Here is a 22,805-nt window from a genome sequence, read left to right on the forward strand (position 1 = left end):
AATCGTTCTACTATAAGGACACATGTACACGAATGTTCATTGCAGCACTGTTTACAATAGCAAAGACCTGGAATCAACCCAAATGCCCACTGATAATAGACTGGATTGGAAAAATGTGGCACATATACACCATGGAATATTATGCAGCAATCAGAAATGATGAGTTTGTGTCGTTTGTAGGGACATGGATGAATCTGGAGAACATCATCCTCAGCAAACTGACACAAGAACAGAAAATGAAACACCGCATATTCTCACTCATAGGTGGGTGATGAAAAATGAGAACACATGGAAACAGAAAGGGGAGTACTAAACACTGGGGTCTATTGGGGGGAAAAGGGGAGGGCCAGTGGAAGGGGCGGTGGGGAGGGATAGCCTGGGGAGAAATGCCAAATGTGGGTGAAGGGGAGAAGGAAAGAAAAGCACACTGCCATGTGTTTTCCTACGCAACTGTCTTGCATGCTCTGCTCATGTACCCCAAAACCTAAAATCCAATAAAAAAATTTAAAAATATACATATATAGTCTTGTATGAATTCTGGAGCATAAAATTCCTGTATCCTGATGGTCTTTTTTTGTCAATTTCGTAACCAGAAATGGTGCCAGTGAAAATGATTACCTGGTATTAGCATGATTTGTCATGTGCAGTATATGGAATGAGGCCCTGGGAGCTACTAGGTATAAAAATTTAGAGTGTAGATGTGTTCAGAAGATGTTATCTTAACCTATAACTCTCAAAATCTGGGTTTAAAATATCATAAGGCATCATAAACTATGTGCATTTCCCTTCTACTGAGCAGTTGGCTTTATGGACATGCTCATGTATTTATTGTGTCTGTATATCCGGACTTTACTCACGTAAGTAGAGGGCAAGATGGCTCTGGCCTTCTTTTTTAGCAGAAAGCTTAGGGGACACAGAATCACAGAATTATGAACACAGAAATTATCATCACAAAATCAGTCACCTGACTGGCTCCTGACATTAATTAGTGAGTCTGCGGATCACTCAAGGTCACTCAGCACCCTGTGTGTTTCCCTGAGACTCAAGAGCATCTGCACCCTGGAAAGCTTCATCCCAGTTTCTCTGGGATCCATCCTACCTCAGGTCAGCTGAGAACAACTCATAGAATACTGTCAGGCCCTCAATGATGATTGTCATGAATGCCCTCATGCATGCTTATTTCTTAACTGTCTTGTTTGTATTTAAGGGTGCATTTTAGATCTTTTGGGAAACGCAATTCAATGTGGTCTATCAGATGGGAGAAAAAAAATACCACCAGGGAGAAAGACAGGTAGATAACTTGTATCAGGTAAAAGAATTAAGGGTCTGAGTCTGAATTTGTCTTTGCTCAGAAAGTAAGTGCATTTTGTGAGAATATGTTCTTATTGTCAAGATAATGAGGAGTTGCAAAAGTTACTAAAATGGATACTCAGATCTCTAGTTTGATGCTGACTTTTGACGAGGGAAGCACCAATTTGGCAAAGAGGGATAAGGAAAGACAGCCTGCTGAGCAAATGTTGATTTCGATGACAACAGGGATACAAAGTGTATAAACATGAACTATTGTCCCTTTAGGCCCTTTGGTAATTTTTATGCAGAGATTAGTGCCAGACAATAGCCTGAAGAAAGCCAGCTTCCAGTTGGGGTCTTGGGCCGTGTCCACTGGATCCAGCCTTTTCCTTAATCAAAGGGATGTTTACTCTTTTCCTCCTTGCAAGCTCTCATTCATCTATAAAGAATCAGTTTGAAACTACCTTTGCTTTTCAACTTTCCCTGATCCACTGCACTGTCAAACCTTTCCTTCCTGTGTCACCCCAGCCTCCCCTACTTATCACTGCTTTGGGCCCACCATGTGGGCCTGTAATGATGCATTGCATGCTTGTCTTCTTCAGTCTTCCAAGACAAGGGCTGTGTCTTCAGCATGCTCATGGCCAGCATCTTACAAGCTCTCATATGTATCTACCGAACCACTGGCAAACTAGGGATGGAACACCTGTGTTGGGGATGGGAGGAAGGAGCAAGCCCAATGGGGCTCTGGGAATAACTGCTTGGGGAAGTTGGGTTGACCTGGATATTGAAGGATTAGAAGTGGGGACAGCATTGCAGGCCATAGGTCAGGAACGAACATGCATTCATGTGGCAGTGGTGACATGAAATTTGTTTATCAGGAAAATAGACCATTTGTATAGGGGCTCAGATTAGACAGTGCTAATTTGTGAATGCCAGACCAGAACTTGTAGCTTCACCCTGTAGGCAGCCTTACTCAATTACATGCTAACGGGGAAATGCATTAAAAAGGAATATGTTCAGGATATCAGAGATCTTGAGAACTGATTTGAGATGTTAAATATTAGAGGTTTAAGACCCTTTGCTGATGGCTCAAATAGGGCTTTCTCTGATGATGGGTCGTGGTAGAACACTCAGGGGTCACACCATCCGGACTGCAATCACAAAGCAGGGAGCAGGTACTCTGTCCTTCCTCCTCAGGGCCAAGGATTGGGGTGAATGCTTCCCAGTTTAGTGGTCTACCCTTGGGCTGCTTCCAGCCCATGGGAGGAGTGGCTTATCTATCAGTGTGGTCTAGGCAAGTATGACATTTACATGGCCTCCTGTACCTGAAGCAGGCGACTGCACAGAGACCAACTAGAACATATACCATAGACACTCACTTACAGCCTATCCTCAGCCTCTGTGGCCTCTGTGGTCCTCCCTTCTCTATGGAAGTGGAGCTCAGGCAGGATCTACTTCTGGCAGCCCACCCTGTCCCTGCTCTCTCACCTGCACCAAAACCACTGTTCATTGGGAGGGCCAGTTGTTTCCAGCTCAAGAGGAGTGGTGTGTGAGGAGAGCTAGCAGTTAGAACCCTCCTAGAGCCCCACACAGAGTCCAGGTCCAATCTGTTAATGAGGAACCCTGTGTTTGGGATAGTAAACCCTTTACTAGTATCCTGCCCAATGTGGTGGCTCACACCTATAATCCCAGCACTTTGGAAGGCTGAGGCAGGCAGATCACTTGAGGTCAGGAGTTCATGATCAGCCTGGCCAACATGGTAAAACCCTGTCTCTACTAAAAATACAAAACTTAGCCAGGTGTGGTGGCGGGCATCTGTAGTCTCAGCTACTAGGGAGGCTGAGGCAGGAGAATAGCTCGAACCCAGGAGGCAGAGGTTGCAGTGAGCTGACATCGTGCCACTGTACTCCAGCCTAGACAACAGAGTGAGACGCCATCTCGGTGGGGGGGCGGGGAAGAAACCTTTACTAGTATCCTCTTTGTACATTTCCCAATTGGTTAAAACCCCAAGATAAAGAGGGCATGGTTAGCACCAACCCCCAGACTGCCTTTAAACCTGTCTTCAGAGTCAACAAAACCTCCTTGTTTCTTACTATGGGTCATATACATGGCTTGTACATTGATCCCTCTTGAAACGTCATGCTCTGGCAGATTACTACAAAGCAGGTGCCATAAAGTCTCCAGGGACGTGCTGTTCCCTCATAGATTTCAATTTTTACTGAACAAAGTGGATTATGCCTCACACTCTGCACGTTCCACTACCTTATGAGTCATTGTGAAAATCTCATTTAGTCCATTTAGGATTTAGTCCAGGGCTTTGATACAGAGCATGTTGGTTTGTAAGTGTTCTCCTATAAAGGAAAAATAAAGGCATAAGGAATTTTTACTATGGAGTGGAAAACATCATATAGCATAGCATAAAGAATCTTAATTGGGAAAGGAAAATAAAAGTCTGCACAGGATCAGAGGTGCAGCTGTTATGTGTTGACTTGTACTTCTTATCATGAAAATGGGATAGAGCGTCGCCTCACTTGTCCCAGGCTCAGCAAGCTTTATGCACCTTCCAGCAAAGTACAGTCTTGTTAGAAATGCAGACCCTTGGGCTCCACCCGCTGCTGAAGCGGAAGCCTTGTTTTAAGACGACCCCATGTGATTCTTAGTGAATGACACTAATGCTGGAGAAGCCCATCTTCAGAACAGTGCTTTACAAAGTTGAGTGTGCATTCAAATCACGTGAAGGGCTTGTAAGAAACAGATTCCTGGAGTCCCCCCTCAGAGATTCAGTTTGGCAGGCCTTGCTGAAAGCTGATCTCATCTGCCAGTCATCTGCCCATATTTAGCTTTCCCCTGAGCTAGAAACGCAGACTTTAGTTCACATGGCACCTGGTGAATGAAGATATGTCCTTGAGCAGCCCCAGACTGCATACATGGGTGAGCTTCAGTGGGACCTGCCTCAGCAGCAGCACTGGTTGCAGATGGCCAGTACCCTGGGCAAGTTGTCTCTGGAACACAGTGCTGGGCTCAGTCACTCTCCTGGCCACTGCCCTGCAGGCTGGCACAAGGCCCTCTCCCGGCAGACTCCGTTATATCCTGGGGCTCCAGTCCAGTCTAGAAATTGTTAATCAGAGAGACATAGTGTAACTTCTTCTGTATCAGTGCAAAGTCAGGCTCACCTTCCCTGTCTCTGCCCATGGTCTAGTCTCTTCCCCTTGAAGGTCCCTAGCCAGAAAAGGATCAACTAGGGTCCCTTCCCTTGGGAGCCCATCACACCCTTTTATGCTAAATATACTAAGGCTTTCTTTATTTATTTAATTTTTATTTTTTATTGCATTTTAGGTTTTGGGTACATGTGAAAAACATGCAAAATAGTTGCATAGGTACACACGTGGCAGTGTGATTTGCCTTCCTCCTCTTCACCTATATCTGGCATTTCTCCCCAACTCCCCACCCCCCGCTGTCCCTCCCCTATTCCCCCCAACAGACCCCAGTGCGTAGTGCTCCCCTCCCTGTGTCCATGTGTTCTCATTGTTCAACACCCACCTTTGAGTGAGAACAGGCGGTATTTCATTTTCTGTTCTTGTGTCAGTTTGCTGAGAATGATGGTCTCCAGGTTCATCCATGTCCCTACAAAGGACACAAACTCATTGTTTTTGATGGCTGCATGATATGCCATGGTGTAAATATACTAAGGCTTTCTACCGGAGACTTGCTGGGTTGATGCCCAGGTGTACATACCTTTAGATGGGGCTCCTCTGAAGATCACAGCATGACTTTCTAGAATGTCTCTAGCTATAAGTAACAGGAGAAAAACAAACAAGAAAACCCTCACTCTCCCATCAGATGTCACTATCTAATTAACCTTCTTTAAATTTTTAAACAGTTATTTCCGTTCTTATTAAGGCTTTTATTTTTCTTCAGTCCTGAAACTCTCAGCCTGTAACATCTCAAGCTGTATCATTTCTTAATGTTATTTCCAGGGTTAAACTCTTATCACTGGCTATGAGAACCAGTGCATGTGATTTATATAAAAGAGAAATACATGCAGTGAGATAAACACTATCTCTTGAGCCATGATATCTTTCATTGTATCAGCCCACATATTTCATTAATTTTAATTATCTATGCAATTGTAGGCACAAAATTAACAGGTTGACGAGATTGGGGACAATGGACTTTGCATGGTTTGGAAAGATCTGCTTTGGAAAAGTGTGTCTTTTCAACTTGATTTGAATTGGCACACTTTAGAGAAGAAAATGGGAAGACATATTCAGGATCCAGATTATTGTACTTGGTAAAAGCTGAGTTCCCTGGAGGTTTCCAGTCAAGGGCTGGAACACCAGTCAAGGGCTATGCAGAGGAGCAATAAGTGGCCTTTGTAACTCTTAACTGTGAAATTCAGGGAGCATCCTACTGCAGGCAGGCCAAGGCTGAGCACAAGGTGTTCAGAGCCAGTCTATTCAATCATTCTCATTCACTTCCTTGTATAAGATTGGAGGGAGAATATATCCAGGTTTAACCCCAACTAGCTGAAAAAATTCCTGACAAATCCAAAGGCATGACCAAGCTTAGCTCTGGTTGGGGCAAACAGTTAAAACCCAGGTGAGCAGGGCCTGATTTCCTTTTCACTCACTTTTCAAGATGGCTGCTAAAAGCTCCTGAGGCTCCATGATTCCTCTTCCACACTCTTCATGAAAGCAAGGTTCTCTGTTCCAGAGTTCCTAGCAAAAGTCCTCAAGTTAATTGGCCTAGTTGAGATGCTTAGCTAAACTGATTACCACAAATGAGGGGAGGGAAGCTCTAAGTGACTTGGGCCTGGATCAGAGCCCAGCCCCAATCCAGCTCAGGAAACTAGGATGCTCTGATGTAAGACACCCCTTAGCAGTGGAGGTGGGCACGATCCCAGGCAGCCCTCTCCATTGCTACAAACCCAGTCATAACATGGAGAACTAAGAAGCGAGGTTGGAAAGTGTGCAGGATGAAGTGTACTGATATATCATGGCTTTTATCTCCTGTGGAAAGGATAATTCTCAAATCTGCTGCCTTCATCTGTAACCCAAGTGTGGGAATGATTTAGAGAGGTTGAGTCTGTGGGGGAAAAGAATGGTAAGGAGAGATGAAAGAAGCTCTGAGGCCCTCTAGCTTTTGGCTGATAAATACGGTTTGTTTTTTTTTTTCAGAGGAGTGATTTGACTCAGGAACAGCCTCAAATAGCATCTTCATTTATAGTAGCAAGCTGACTAATTTCCTTGAGAATCCATTTAGGGTTTCTGTTACCAAGGTAGGCTTGAAAGTGTAGCTTCAGGTGAGAACACTTACTCACAGATGCTGAAAGTGAGAAATATTATATTTTTATCTCCACGTAATTACTATGTGTATCTTCACAATTCTATATTAATAGAAACATAGGGAGAAAGCATGTACTCATGAACAGGAAATGTATGATCTTACAACATTTTCCATGTATTTATAAAGGAAGGGTGTGTACATGTGTAGAGTAATGACTCTAGAAAACATCTAGAAATATAGATAGGCTTTTGGCAAAGAAGTGACTGCTCTGATTGTTTAGAATAGAGTTGATTGTGAGACCCCAAATAAATATAGCTTAAGAAATACAAAATGAAGCCTGATATCTAGTCCTTAGTTCAGATCTCAAGTGTGTAAGTCATGAATGAATGTTTTTTGGTGGGAATTTATGACAGTGTGCCAGTTTCACAACATGATTTTCTAGGCTTTCAGTTATTTTCTCTTTCAACCATAAGAGCTATTTTAGCCAGTTTTTATTATTACTCTCTTCTGCTTGTCAGTCTGAAAATTTGCATAATGAAAACAGCCAATGTGTGTCATGAATCATTCACGTATAAATCCCGACAAATTCAACACAGGGCTACAAAAACTGGAGAATATAAAAGATGGGTTGGACTTACAAAATAAACACAGTTCACAGATTAAGTAATCACATAATTTACTCCTTGTTTTTTCTGGTGATTTCTTTTTTCAGAACCGAATGGAGGAAAGCAAGGCTCTCTTTAGAACAATTATCACATATCCCTGGTTCCAGAACTCCTCGGTGATTCTGTTCTTAAACAAGAAAGATCTTCTAGAGGAGAAAATCATGTATTCCCATCTAGTTGACTACTTCCCAGAATATGATGGTAAGTCAGTACTCATGCAACAGCTCAGTGAATAGGTTTTGTCTCCAGACAACAATGTGGGAGTTAATGCACTACAGCATACCGTTATTACCCTTGCCCTGTGCAGCCTGCGTGTGGGACTGATACAGTAGAAATTATTGTTGCCTTGTCTTTTAATGACACAAAACATTTCATTCCTTAATAATGCTAAAAGTCATAGAAAAAGGAACAATCGAGCAGTTTTGACCAATTATGTGTCAGCTGTTATCGTCCCCCCTCTCTCTCTCTGTTTCATCTGGTTACAGTCCACCTCTGCCTCTCCTGTCTCTGGGGAGAGAACACAATTTTGAAGTCAAGAGCCCACCACTGAAATCAGTCTACCCAGGTTCAGATCCCAGTTCTGATACTTCCTATTTGTAGAACTACCATCAAGTTACTTGATTTTTCTGGGCTTTAGGACCAAACTCATGGGATTGTTTTGTATACTGTAGTATGTAACATATGTGCACATTTAGCATGATGCCTGACACATAGGACACAATGAATCCTCAGGAAATACTTCCTTTTTTAAAACTTCTTTAGCCCAATGAAGTCCCACCATCCTTAGTAATAGTAACCAAGTTTTAAGCTCTTTGTACAGCACTTAGAATTTATAGCACTCTCTTTACTACTCCTATGGCTTTGCCTTATTTGCTTTGTTCTTAGAAAAGGATCTTACCCTCCCCAACTAGACTGTGAAATCCTGGACAACTAGACACCCAACCCATTCTGAGAAACACTTGGTGACTGGTAACAAAGTGCAGCCACTCTGTTAAACAAGTGAGAGTCACAACTACTGCCCTAGAAGAGCTGATGTGACCAGGTGTGATTATTCACACCTGTAGTCCCAACACTTTGGGAGACGAAAGTAAGAGGATCACTTGAGCACAGGAGTTCAAGCCCAGCCTGGGCAATGTAACGAGACCTCTTTATATAAAAAATGAGGCAGAATGTCAAGGGTGCAATGAGCCATGATCATGCCACTGTACTCCCGCCTGGGTGATAGGGGTGAAACCCTGTCTCAAAAACAAAAAAAAAAGTTTATTTGGCAAGATAATCACATCTCCCCTTATGGCCCACTACCTGGCTTTATGAATAAAGTTTTATCAAGACATAGCCACACCCATTCATTGTAAACTGTCTATAACCACAACAGCAGAACTGGGTAATTGTGACAGAGATAGAATAGTTGGCAAAGCCTAAAATACTCTCTAGCCCTTTATAGAGAAAATTTGCCAAGCCATGATCTACATAGTAGTTAAGAGCACAAGCTCTGAAAAGTTCCACTTTGCCACTCACCGGCTTTGTTGCCTCAAGACAAATTTATTAACTACTTAGTTTATCCTGGTCAAAAAAGACATGAATGGAGTCATATGTAGATCACACAGCAGAAACCCAAAAGTCTCTACCCTAGCAGTGATGTAACAACAAGAGAAGAGTCTATTTTTTAAATTACATATGGTTATCAACATATGATATCCAGGATGGATATCAGTTCCAATGTTTTTGTACTTCCTAAAAGCTCCCTCAGAAAAGTAATTACTTTAAAAACCAAGATTAAATTTAGCTTCATAGCTTTCTATGATGATACAAACACATCAAGTTTGGAGGTTTAGTCATCTTTTCATCCCACGTGGATGTGGTGCAGTGCTGGCTTGTGAAGGGGAACTGTAACATGTTAAATGAATTGAAGTTCCCTTCTCAAATACATACAAGATGCTGAAGGTTGATGAATTGAAAATAAAAACATTTGGGGATGTTGCCAGATGTTAGAAATGGTATCCTTTTTTGTTAGCAGTGTGTTCATAGCCTCTCTTCAAGGACATTTTCCTTTGTGCTTTACTGTTCTTTTAAAAACACTTTCTCAGTCTAAACAGTGTTTTCTCTTTCACTTCTTTTAATTTGCACTAGCCTGGAAACAAATCATCACTGCCTGAGACTGCACTTCTCAGTGTTGCTCAGGAAACTACGGAATGAGGTGACTGTGTGTGTAGTTAACTTGCTTTTCCTCCTCAACAGGCTTCAAACACATCTACCTGAATACAGTAGGCATGAAGCATCTGGCTTAGATCTAAACACATTTGCCTCACACACACACACACACACATATCTTAATTTTTCTTGAAACTTGCTAAGAATCAGCGTGTGCTTGTGGGCCAACACATTTTCATGTTGTGCTTGCAATACTGGAGCATGCAGAACAAATAGAGCACGGTGCCCATGGAGCTGAACTCCTCTGAGGGGTTCATTCAAGCAAGCTTCTCAGATGCAGCAGACCTAACCACACTTCCCAGTGACTGATTTTTCTGCCATAAAAGACTTAGTCTGTGATCAGTGTTTGCTGTGCTGTTTTTTTGATGTCAGTACCATCTTCCTAATCTCTTCACATACTTCCTTTCTCCAATAATTTCCACAGATTCCCCACCACTACAAGCATTTTCCTTCCAACATGTGCCCATTGTGAATATCTTTAAATCTGAAGATTTTCTTTTTCTCTTACCTTACCCCGTTGTACACATAATACACAGAAGAAACTTGGGCCATGGAAAAAGAAAAGAAGACACTGATTTTGTTACTTAAAAAGCCAGTGTAGCTGTCATTACATGAAACTCCAAGCCCTTATAAGATGAGCAAAGACTGAAAATATTGAGGCCCACTCTGCAGTGATGTTTTTGTAATAAGCATGTTTATAGTATTATAAATTTCTGAATTCCACATTTCTGTACTTACAAGGTCTTAATCATAATGAATACCATTTCTGTATTTCTTTTCAAGAAAGGAAATTACCATTTCCACATGGACTTGAATTGCAAGACTGTTCATAGAGACTGTGGAATTCTGCTCCTGCTGTGATGGCTGTAATGATTTCTTTATAGTGTATATTTATTCAAATAACAATTTATGCTTAAAAATATAACACCTTTCAAGTGCACTTTAGTGAACTTGGATCTAGTTCTAATATTCTGTAGGATAAAAAAAAAAAAAAAAAGTTATAGTCCCTTCTTTCCCAAATAGAGTAAGTACAAAATCATATAGAAGTTCATTCATAAGCCAGAAATATAATGTTCTTTTTATGAAATAAGAGACTTCTCCAGCTCTGGCAATCTGTTAGTTTCTGGTTTCAAATATTTTTTATTACTTCTCTGGAATTAATAAGTTAACAGTACATGGAACATTAATTCTATATATATATATATTTGCTTGTATATTTTACATACTGTTTTTAGTTGTACTGTTTTATCTATTAAATATGATGCCAGCCAATCTTAGTCATTAAAAAAAATTGAATTCTGGCACCTATATCAAAAATTCAAACATTACTTTTTTTAATTGTACAAATGAGGATAATCTGTTTGTCTTCATAACTCTTTCCTCCCAACTTCTGGCATTATTGGATATAAGCTTTATAGGAGTAATCTCCAATTTATAAACAGGTTGGTTTGAGAATAATTCAAGTCAGCTGTCTGAAACTCAGGGAGTTTGTTAGAAATGGTAGCCAAGCTCTCGATAGAGTTCTCCAAGATCTCTTTATCACTACTAGTAGGTAACAAGAATATTGATAGAAAAAACCTGCCAGCTGTGGTGGCTGATACCTGTAATCTCAGCACTTTGGGAGGCCGAGGTGGGTGGATCCTTTGAGGCCAGGAATTCGAGACCAGCCTGGCCAATATGGTGAAATCTCGTATCTACTAAAAATATAAAACTTAGCCAGGTATGGTTGGCTGGCGCCTATAGTCCCAGCTACTCAGGAGGCTGAAGCAGGAGAATCACTTGAACCCAGGAGGCAGAGGTTGCATTGAGCCAAGATTACACCACTGCACTCCAGCCTGGGCGACAAAGCTAGACTCTGTCTCCAAAATAAAAAAAAAAGTTTCTTATACACCTAACTGGAAAAAATGGGAGGAAATGCATATATAAAGTGACACAAAGACAAATATATGATAGGTGTCCAATACTTGAAAGACTTGAAAGGTGATGGTGTTTCGATGTTATTAATTTGTAATAAGTTCTAAATTAATGTATGTATCAGGACCTATTAAATACACTTTTAAAACATGTTTGAGATTATTTACATACCATGTAATTCACTTAAAGTGTACAACTCGGTGGGTTTTGATACATTACATTATTAATTTTTTTAATTATGATAAAATATATATATAACTTGCCATATTTACATTTTTAAATGCGCAATTCACTGGCATTACACTCACAATACTGTGCAGCCATCACCAGTATTTTCAGAATGCTTTCACCACCTTATTTAAGCAATACCACCCCATTTCCTTCCTCCCTCTAACCCTTGGGAACCTCTAATCTACTTTCTGTCTTTGTAAATTTACCTATTCTAAGTACCTCATAATGTGTGTAAGTATACGATTGTTATTTTATGTTGGGCTTATTTAGTATAATGTTTTCACAGTTCATGCATATTACAGCATCTATCAGAGCTTTACTCTTTATGACTGAATAATATTCTGCTTCTGATATTCTGATACTCTGTTTGGTTCTGTTTGTTTTGTTTCTCTATCTGTTGATGGACAGTTAGATTGTGTTCACCTTTTGGCTGTTGTTAACAATGCTGCTATTAAAATTGATGTACATTGCTTCTTGCCCTTTTGACTAAGATCAAGTGTCTGTCAGAGCCCCTGCTCTCAGTTCCTTTGGCTGTATACACTGGAGTAGACTAGCTGGGTCGGTCTTATGGTTATTCTATGTTTAGCTTTATGAGGAACCACCGAACTGTTTTCACAGCAGCTGCACATTTGTACATTCCCACAAACAGTGCACAAGAGTTCAAATCTCTCCACATTCTCCGCAACCCTTGTTATTTCACACTTTTTATAGCCATTCTAGTAGTTGTGAAGAGGTATCTCATTATGGTTTTGATTTGCATTTTTCTAAATGATTACCAGTGTTGAACATCTTTTCCTGTGCTTATCGACCATTTGTATATCTTCTTTAGAGATATGTCTGTTCAAGTCTTTTGCCTATTTTTAAATTGGGTTGTTATTGAATTGTAGGAGGTCTTTATATTCTGGATACTAAACCCTTATCAGATGACATGATTTGCAAATATTTTCTCCCATTCTATGTGTTGGGTTTTCACTTTCTTAATAATGGCTTTGGCCAGGTGTGGTGGCTCATGCCTGCAATCCCAGCACTTGGGGAGGATTGCTTGAAGCCAGAAGTTCAAATACCAGTCTGGATGACATAGACACCATCCTTACAAAAAATTTGAAAATTAGGCATGGAGGCACTTACAGTTCCAGCTACTCAGGAGACGAGGATCACTTGAGCCCTGAAGGTTGAGACTGCCGTGAGCCATGATCCTGCCACTACACTGTAGCCTGGGTAGCAGAGCAAGACCCTGTCTAAAAAAAAAAAAAAAGTCCTTGAATACACAAAAGTTTTTAATTTTGATGAAATCCAATTTATTTTTTCTTTTGTGAAAATATGACCTGTGCTGTGGCGTCATATCTAAGAATCCACTGCAAAGTTACATTTTTAGTTTATCTTGCTAGATATATCACAGTCCTTTTTCAAAGCATCTAGGGGAATTCTTGGTACACAAGAGTTTTGTTTTGTTTTTTTTTTTTTTTTGAGATCACTCTGTCACCCAGGCTGGAGTGCAGTGGCATGGTCTCGGCTCACTGCAACCTCTGCCTCCCCAGTTCAAACAATTCTTCTGCCTCAGCCTTGTAGTTGAGACTACAGGCATGTGCCACAATGCCCGGCTAATTTTTATAGTTTCAGTGAAGATAGACTTTCACTATGTTGTCCAGGTTGCTCTTGGACTCATGATCCACCCGCCTCAGCCTCCTAAAGTGCTAGGATTATAGGTGTGAGCCACCACACGTGGCCAAGAGACTCCTTCTTAAATCAGTGTAAGAAAATATAGGCCAGATACGTGGCTCATGGCTGTAAATCCCAGCACTTTGGAAGGCCAAAGTGGGTGAATCACCTGAGATTAGGAGTTCGAGACAAACCTGGCCAACATGTCAAAACCCCATCTCTACTAAAAATACCAAAAATTAGCTAGTGTGATGGCAGGCACATGTAATCCCAGCTGCTTGGGAGGCTGCAAGAGAATCGCTTGAACCTGGGAGGCAGAGGTTGCAGTGAGCCGAGACCATGCCACTGCACTCCAGCCTGGGCCACAGAGTAAGACTCAATTTCAAAAAAATACATAAACCAATTGTTCTATCATCACACATGAACTGAATGCTACACAAATGTAGTGTGCTCACAAATACCAGAAGTCTATGGAAGTGAGACTGCAAAGGCCCATAGTTAGATAGACCTGACCTTACAAACAGGAGTTCTATTCTAAGAGAGAAGTCAATCTGGAAGATGGAAACTCATTCAGAATGTTGGGTCGTTTTGGAGGGCAGATTGACAGGAGAGCCCGAGGCAGCTGTGTCTTTGTGCATATTTATTATATAGCTGAAACCAACATAATTAACTCAGTTGAGCAGAAGTAAGCTATCACTCCCCTCATGAAGAGCCTTCATGGTGGCTTCCTATCAGGGAATCAGAGTGAAGGCCAAGCTAAGAAATAAAAGGCTTGGTGTTCAAGTCATCTGTCTGCTTTCACCTATCCACATTTTGTGAATGTGTGGATGGATAGATGGACAGATGGTCGGTCAGACATACTAGTGTTAGGGAAAATCATTATAACAGATCAAATCTGCAATGCAGTTGTAGGCTTCATGAGCAATGACATAATAAATATTTATTGAACAAATGATAATTGAATGCATTAGCAGATTAGGTAACAAAGTGTCCCTCTTGTCTTTTGGCCAAAAGGACCCCAGAGAGATGCCCAGGCCGCCCGAGAATTTATCCTGAAGATGTTCGTGGACCTGAACCCAGACAGTGACAAAATTATCTACTCCCACTTCACGTGCGCCACAGACACCGAGAACATCCGCTTTGTCTTTGCTGCCGTCAAGGACACCATCCTCCAGTTGAACCTGAAGGAGTACAATCTGGTCTAATTGTGCCTCCTAGACACCCGCCCTGCCCTTCCCTGGTGGGCTATTGAAGATACACAAGAGGGACTGTATTTCTGTGGAAAACAATTTGCATAATACTAATTTATTGCCGTCCTGGACTCTGTGTAAGTGTGTCCACAGAGTTTGTAGTAAATATTATGATTTTATTTAAACTATTCAGAGGAAAAACAGAGGATGCCGAAGTACAGTCCCAGCTCATTTCCTCTTTTTTTTAGGCAAAACCTTGTGACTCAATGTATTTTAAATCCTCAGTCATGCACTCACCAAGATAAGACTTGTTTCTTTCTCTTTCTCTCTCTCTCTCTGTCTCTCTTTTCTAGGGAGCGAAACAAAGCTGATTTCCCTTTTTTTCCCCTCCTAATCCATACCTCCCTGATTTTTTTTCCAGGTTAAAATGGCCTTTATCCTAGTTCCATTCTTGGTCAAGTTTTTCTCTCAAATGATAATCAGGACACATTCGATTTAAGCCATCATTAGCTTAATTTAAGTTTGTAGTTTTTGGTGAAGGATTATATGTATTAATACTGTGGTTTTAAATGTATTGCTCTGGATACACACATAAGTTTCTTTTTTAATAGAATATACTGTCTTGTCTCACTTTGGACTGGGACAATGAATGCCCATCTAACAGTTAAGTGTCATTTCTTTTAGATGTTTACCTTCAGCCATAGCTTGATTGCTCAGAGAAAGGCACAGAAGGCAGGGTCAAAGACACACAGGAGTCCTTTCTTTTGAAATGCCACGTGCCATTATCTTTCCACCCTTCTTTGCTTTTTTTTCACCCTCTCTTTGAATTGCAGATGCCAAAAAAGACGCCAACAGACACTACATTACCCTAATGGCTGCTATCCAGAACCTTTTTATGGGTTGTTCTTACATTTTTTTTTTTTTTTTTTTTTTGGTTCAAGCTTTTCCTTTCTCTTTTTTCCTTAGTGTTTGGGCCACAATTTTAAAATGACTTTTATTATGGGTATGTGTTGCCAAAGCTGGCTTTTAGTAGTCAAATAAAATGAATAGGAAGAACTTAAAAAATAAAAGCTGGTATCTTAAAATGTAAGAGAGTAAGACTGTGAAGCCTAAAATGAGTGGCTGAGAATGAACCAGAAAAGCCAGTTGCCAAACAGTTGGTAACTGTAAATTCAATTCTCACAGTCCATTCTTTTCTTTGCCTGTAAGATGACATTGTTAGTGTTCATGTCCCTGTTCAGTGTCCAAACCGGCAGTGTAGAAAAGTATCCTGTGTGGTTTATCAGGAAATCTGTGTATGTCTCTTTATCTGAAACCATTTTCACTCTCAGTGGTTCCTTAAGTTCAATTAAGTCTGCCAGGAACACTGGTTGATAGTACTGTTCTAACACCTTTAATTTCCCAAATCTCAAGTTTCTTCTCATTTACCGCGTTTCAAGATCTTCTTGAACTGGTAACTAGTTAGGTTGAACTTAAGATTTGTGGACTTAACTCAAAAGTAACCTCTCAGTGTTCTATAGAACATGTATTTGTGTAACTGAACCTACTAGGAGAAATGTTTGAAATTCTGTATGTGCAATTTTTCAACAAATGCAAAAAAAAAAAAATACAGCACATATACTGAGGAGCTTCTGTCAAGCAGCTTCAGTTGAAATTTGATTTAAGAAAATAAATCATGATTATTTAAAGCTGCTGGGATGTTAGAAATAGGCCTTGATACCGGTCTCATTTTAACTATAGTGGTATTTGGAACTAGTCTAAACTTCCATATAAATCACTCTTTTGGAACAAAGTAGGAGGGAGAAAATTAACGGCCTGTTATTTAAGTACCAAAGCCACCAAACAGTAATGAAATGTTCTCATCCTTGATTCTCTTAGCCTCAAACAACACAGGTTACTTTTTTTTCCCCCTTGCTCAGAAAGCACCTGTAATTTAACAAACAGACTGCCTGTAGGTATAGTGCAATTACAAATGCTCTAATCATTGTACATATATCTCTCTTGAGATTGCAGCATCCATACTGGCTTTGTAATCATTAATTTTTTGGCAGATTGAATGTGCTGTATTGATATGTATCTATGTAATTGTATTGTATGTCTATAGCTAATTCACATTTTGAATAATGTTATTTTATTTACTTTTTTAAGAGAGGAGAATGTAAATTTGTCAGTTTATTTCTGACTAGGGATATTTTCTTTCCATTTAGAAAAGAAGAAAAAAAAACCTTACTGTCGTACAGAGCGGTACTAGCATCGTGCTGTATAAAATCATTTGCACATTCCTGAGTAGAGGTATACTGATTATAAGACCCAAAGGTAATTTCATAGCAAAATACATAAAATCAGTTGGAGCTTTTATACAAACATGGAAACCAACTTTGTAGAACTTTTGCCATTTGATCTAGGATTGGAATATGAGCTTTTATACAATTCATATTCTTATTTGGCATATGCACAGTTTAGTATTACCTCTCTGATGGCCTTTACTAGAAAGGCAGTTTTAGAAGCTATTGTGATCCACTAAGGAAATATTTTAACAGCTAGAGACCACTGCTTGCCTGAAAGGGCGTTCTTAAATTTGGTGCAGCAAAAAAAAAAAAAAAAAGAAAGAAAGAAAAAAGTAAACAACAACATTTGAAGGCCTACAGTATGTATAGAGAAAACCTCTTCACAAGATCATAAGTGTTACAGTTTTAGGGAATCAAGATATTCTATTTAATAGAGCTATAGTAGATGTAGTCAATTAAGCCTGATCTCAGAGCTCGAAGAAGCTGAGCAAAACAGGGAAAGATTGTTATATTTGTCTTTATGAAATTGGAATGGAATTTGCTATGCAGAATTAAGGTTTGTGGCTTCACTGTTCCTATAGGGTGCATGACAAGATCCCTTCTCTTGAGAAAGGAAAAAATTGATCACCCTAGCAGCAGTGATGCATATAGAAACCTAATTATAGCCACACTAGTCAATCGAAGCTAAAGGATTTTCTTTTTTGTTTCTTTGGGGTTTTATTGAAGGGGCTAGGGGTGGGACGGGATTCTTTTCAGTTTTGTATAAAAACAAAGTTTACTCATGCTTTATATTATATTGTGATTGCAAGCGTTATAAGCGTGTGCCACTGGCCTCCTATTGTTGATGCTTAGGTATTGGAGGCCTGTGGTGAGTTTTATGGTGACTTGGGCATGTCTTATTCAAAAACAAAAACATAAAACACAGAAACCTTTCTTCAGCATACCAAGGCAAGCAGCCATTTCATGACTCACTTAACACATTGCAGTGTACCAGTTTACAGATGATTTTTCCCTTTTTGCGTGACATGGCAGTTCCAACCCCCAGAGAATTCCTTATTTGTAAATTGGAAGTTTCTACTATGCCTTACAGAGCTTAAATTCAGAAGTTTGTGCCTCATATCTGAAACAAAGGGAAATAACACACCCATTCAAAAGTAAATAAATCTCCTAGAAGTTTTTGGTTTTGTTTTTTAACATTTCCATATAAAGAGCTCTGTTGAATGTCATGTATAGACTGGAAAAAAATCTTAGGAACCTGCATATGTTGTTTACTAGCATATGACAACTACAAAAGGAATTTGAAGAAGACGTGAAACTTGTATTTTATTTTTGGTAGATTAACTAGCAGGCCTGTTTTAAAAAGGTAATTCAGCTAACGGGCAATTTACTTTTTTTGTACTTCAGACTATCTTGATTGTCAAAGTGTACGAACTGTAATTTTAAAATTTATACTGCCACATGATTGTAAATTTTAGTTGTCTTAAGTTAGGATTTGGTGAAAAGCTATTTATGCTGGATTTGGGTCAAAATGACTTATTTGCAAAAAAAAAATAAATAATGGGAAGAAAGGGCTGTATAATGAAATACTGCAAGACTCACATATTGGTTGGAAATTTCCCTCAAATCACCTACCGATTACCCTTGATTTCCCTTTGTTTTCAGTTTATCAAAAAGAACGAATGAAATGAAATATAGCAGAATGTTAACCCATATAAAAATAAAGTGTACCCAAATATTGTAATGTATATTGCTGCTCTTATTCAAATTAAATAAGGGTTTAAAACCACTTAAGTGGTAATCAACATCTCAATTGATACAAATAAGGTGTGCTTGGTATACATTAATATTTTCTTCCAAAGAGATATCTTTGGTTAGAAATACAAAAATTAAAACTAGTAATACTGTATGTTTATCTACATATTTCCAGCATATGTAGCGTTAATAGATCTGTCCTGGTAACTGTCTTAGGGATTTCATTTTGGTTCCATCAAATTAGGAAAAGAAATGGCTTAGTTGTATATGATTAGCTAGAGATTTTTGGAGCCAGACACCTGCTGTTTAGTAGATAACTTAGTACAGAGTCTAAACTTGTCATTTGTTTTTCTCACAAAATAGCCATTTCCTGCTGTCTTCCCAACGATCACTGCCCTTTCAATAACACTCTTGCCTCTAGAATCATATGTTCAAAGTACGAATACACACCTAGCACATAGTAGGTGCTCAAATATTCATTTCCTCCTTGCCTTCCTTATCTACCCTGTGTCCTCCATTTCCCCCCGTATGATTCCAACCCAATAGCAAATGACATTTACATGTTATGAACACATCTATTGGGTAAAATTGGATCTTGGATAAAGAAATTTTGACTTTTATATAAGCTTTTGGTAGACAGAAAAACAGGAAGGTATTCATCGGTAGAACATTTTTAAGTTCAGAAAGGAAAGCTGGAATAGTACTATGTAACTTTGTCCAGGTTACTTTGAAACAAACACATTTTTGGTGGATTTCTTTTCCTCAAAGAATTCTCTAAATGCAACTCCTTGCTGGATTCCTCACCTATCATGTTGGAAACCCTTACTAGACCTATGTATTTAGGGAGTTTTGTCAGAAAACATTTTTAACTTGCAGTATTTAAAAGAATCATATTTACTGTTCTTAAAATGTCATTCAAATGCATGTATTGTCTATTGTTTGGGGATGGGAACTAGTTTTGCAAAAAACACCTAATGTTGTATAATAATGCCCCAATGATCTTGCTGGTTAAAAATACAGTATTTTTGGCCATAATTTTGTACCATAGTATTCTTCATTCTTGAGTTTTGCTTCTGTTGAAGTTGCCCAAGCCTGTCAGAATGCTTCATATTAGCAGGAGTATTGAAATCCATCTTGCCTTCCTTAACACACCTTGTTGTGCAAATGCATATTCCAAAGTAAACAAGTTTAATGGTTTCCAAAAAGAAACATAAACACATACCTTTTCCCTTCTGTGTATAATAAATGTAACAGTCTCCTTTAGTGGAAATATACATATTGGTAGCATTTATCAAATTTGCCCTTTTAAAAAACTTGCCTTAATTTAGGTTATAATAAACTGTTTAAAAATTTAAATAACTGTCCAATAAAGACTTGAAAGTAGCCAGCAATCTTCAATCTGAGGCAGTCTTGTAATCAGTAAAAAGAATCCACACATCTGCCCTGGTTTGCTGGGTAGCCCACTGGGCTCAGGCCAATGCCTGGCTTAAGAGTTTTGCTCATTTGAACACTGGCAGTGAGTGGGTAGACTCCACATGGGAAAAATGACCTGGCACAGGTGTCCTCTGTGATTTTTAGAAACACACATCTAGGCTTTTGAGGTCAGCTAAAAATCAGCTGCTTCTAGGAGTTTTATTAAGTGGAGATAATGGTGGCAAGTGGCTTTCTGGAGAACCGGTGCTTTTGTGGGGACTTCAAACCACAGCAAAAGCAAAACCTGTTCTGTTACTTGTGAGTAAGTCATTCCAACTGGCAGCCAGCCCTTGCATATGGATTTTTGTTTTTCAGAATATGTCCCCTCTAAATACTTAGAGATGAGTGTGTCATTTTTCCTTAGAGGCCTTGGCGTTCCTTGCATGATTTAGAGACCATTTTCAGTAGATGGTGTCCTCTCTCTGTGTCTTACTGTTTAGGGAATGGCATGGCACTGACTCATCTAGCACAGCCCACACCCTATTTCCACAGAGACTGGAGTCTTAAGCTACACACGAGCGCTCCCCTCTCTGGCCTTCTGACCTAAGCTTGACCCCTTTAGGACCAAGATCTGTCTGTATCATCCCAGAGACCCCCACCCAGAGAAAAAAAAAAAAACACAATCTTGCTGAAAACTCATTGGGCCAAATATTTTAACTTGACTTTCTGGCTCATAGAGCAAGCCCATACTATCTGATTGTTTTCTGTCCTTTCTGGAAGCAATAACAAAATAGTTGGCTCAAAAGTGTCTCTGCTTTACTCCCCATTTTTCCTGCCTTCTCACATTTGTCTCTCAGACTGTGATACCCTGGTGCTGCCTCTTGAGAGACAATTAAACCATAGCAGAAAGGTGGAACTTGATGCTAAGGACAACCAGTACACTGGGTAATGTGTGCAGAGCAACTTCAGAGGGTAAACTAGCCTGTTTCTCACTTTTCTCTTGTCTAATTTCAAATGATTATCATACTCACGAGTTTCTCCATATTTAAAGCCTTATTGAAATTTGGTCAGGGGTGGAGAGTGAAAGACAGTGATTAGGAGCGGCTTTCTGGCTGATTTGTTTTAAATTACGCATTATTACCATTTTTTTGTTTCATTGCCGTGGCTAACTAAAGAACTATACCCAGTCCATTTTAAGGGAGTCCCATAGGTTCCTGCAAAACAAGACTCTGGTTATAAAATGTAGGTCTCTTTACAATCTAAGATGCATAAGTACTAAAGATAAAATGCGTAAGTACTGAAAAGATTATTTTCCCTTTGAATTCTTATTTATGCCTCAAGACTATTGAAATTTGATCTCTGTTGATGTTTCTCTCTTCCTGTTTTCCTCAATAATGCAAAGACCAGAATGTATTTCTGTCTCATAAGCTTGGGGATAAAATAAGGCAACTTACCCTCTAGGCAGGCCTCCTTCTCTTTTAGCCCTAGAAAAGATGTTTTTGCAGCTCAGGAGATGAGGCCCATCTCCTAGAGATAGACTGCTTAAAGGGCCCTGGGGACTGACTGTCCATCTGCTTCCAGTTTGTTCCGTATGCCTGTATGTTGGGTCTTAAAAGCATCTTGAAAACAAGGTCTGCAAATGGAGATTCCACATTGTGTCCAGCTGCCAGGAAGCTAGTGTAGCTGCTGACAAGACTGTGTGTCTGCCCTGAGGTAAGCCTCAACTAGAAGGGCATATCTTTTGGGAATCCTGGCACCACCTGCCAACATATTGTTGAGTCAGGACACCATCCCACCACACCCAATGTGAAGCTTTCCAATGTGATGTCACTGAATTCAGAGTTGAGAAAAGATGTTGACACCTGGCTCTCAAGATGCCCTTCGTGCCACTCTCAGGTCCTTTAGGTGATGCCTTTCTGTAAACCTGGAGAGTGTCAGCAGGACAGGACACCTCTGCTTACTGCACTGGAAGAATATGCATTCCTTCCCCTGTGATTTTGAGCCAATGACCAAAAAGCAAACTGGCCCCCTGCCCATTATGGGCACTGGCAAGTGACAGCTCTGCCGGAAATATAAAATATTTAAACTCGAATCCGTTTGGGCAGCAGATTTACCTAACACTTGCCGCGTGTGTGTGTGTGTGTGTGTGTGTGTGTGTGTGTGTGTGTGTATTTAATGTCTTGGCATCTCCAACCGACTCAATCATTGAACAAAGGAAAAGCCCACACCAATGTTCACGTCAGTTGGGTAAAGTCAATCCTAGTATTTTTAAAAACAATCTCTACACATACGTGGGTACACATGTAAAATCTCAAAATGGTTTTATCTTGTTGACACTGATAGACACACACAAATATCTGCACATCTAAACAGTGAGGCTTGCTTATCCCTATAGTTACTATAAGCATTTTATCTCATGGAAGGTAATTAATCATATTGACATGATTAAGACTAAAAGTATCATAAAACCCACAGCTCACGTTTCTTTTTTAAAAACTATTCTCTCACCACTTTTTCTAGGTGCTGACTTTTCAAAACTCTGCCTTAATCTAGGAAAGAATACCTAATTATGGCACATTTTTAAAAAAGAAGCTAAAGGACAGTTGAACTTAGACTGGGGCTTCATTGTCTCTGAGCAATGAAGGGATGTATTTCCAGCAGACAGGAAGAGTCTCAGATCAGGTACAAAAGCTGGATGGAATGTCTGTCTCATTACAAAAGCCACATATCAGGTACACACTTCCTGTAGATGTTATCGTTTGCATTCCTGAATTAAGTCTTCTTTGTGGTGTAGATTGCTTAATTCCTACTACAGATGATGAACTGCCAGAACACCAGGCACCTACTGCACATCTTGTACAGAACTACAAACTCAGAGTTTGGGGACTGTTCTTGTGTCATTTACT

The 22,805-nt window shown here is 39.8% G+C and overlaps 1 protein-coding gene and 1 long non-coding RNA gene across 3 annotated transcripts in view; one reads left to right on the top strand and one right to left on the bottom strand.

Annotated features, from left to right (window-relative positions):
- The window catches only part of GNAQ (G protein subunit alpha q), a 333,551-nt gene extending 314,030 nt beyond the window's left edge, over positions 1–19,521 (top strand). For both annotated transcript variants that reach the window (XM_054255455.2, XM_002742816.6), the window contains 2 exons: positions 7,289–7,442; positions 14,271–19,521. In XM_054255455.2, the coding sequence (XP_054111430.1) occupies positions 7,289–7,442; positions 14,271–14,461 (345 nt within the window). In that variant the 3' untranslated portion in view covers positions 14,462–19,521. The remainder of the gene's footprint in view (positions 1–7,288; positions 7,443–14,270) is intronic.
- On the bottom strand, positions 518–21,633 carry LOC144581908 (uncharacterized). Its single transcript, XR_013533325.1, has 6 exons — positions 21,354–21,633; positions 12,726–12,835; positions 5,921–6,008; positions 5,026–5,079; positions 4,831–4,914; positions 518–4,398 (listed from the first exon to the last, which is right to left on the bottom strand). It is a non-coding gene; the product is annotated as an uncharacterized LOC144581908 (long non-coding RNA).
- Between the last annotated feature and the right edge of the window lie 1,172 nt (positions 21,634–22,805).

Source organism: Callithrix jacchus, chromosome 1, assembly GCF_049354715.1.
Source record: "Callithrix jacchus isolate 240 chromosome 1, calJac240_pri, whole genome shotgun sequence".
NCBI classification, from domain to species: Eukaryota; Metazoa; Chordata; class Mammalia; order Primates; family Cebidae; genus Callithrix; species Callithrix jacchus.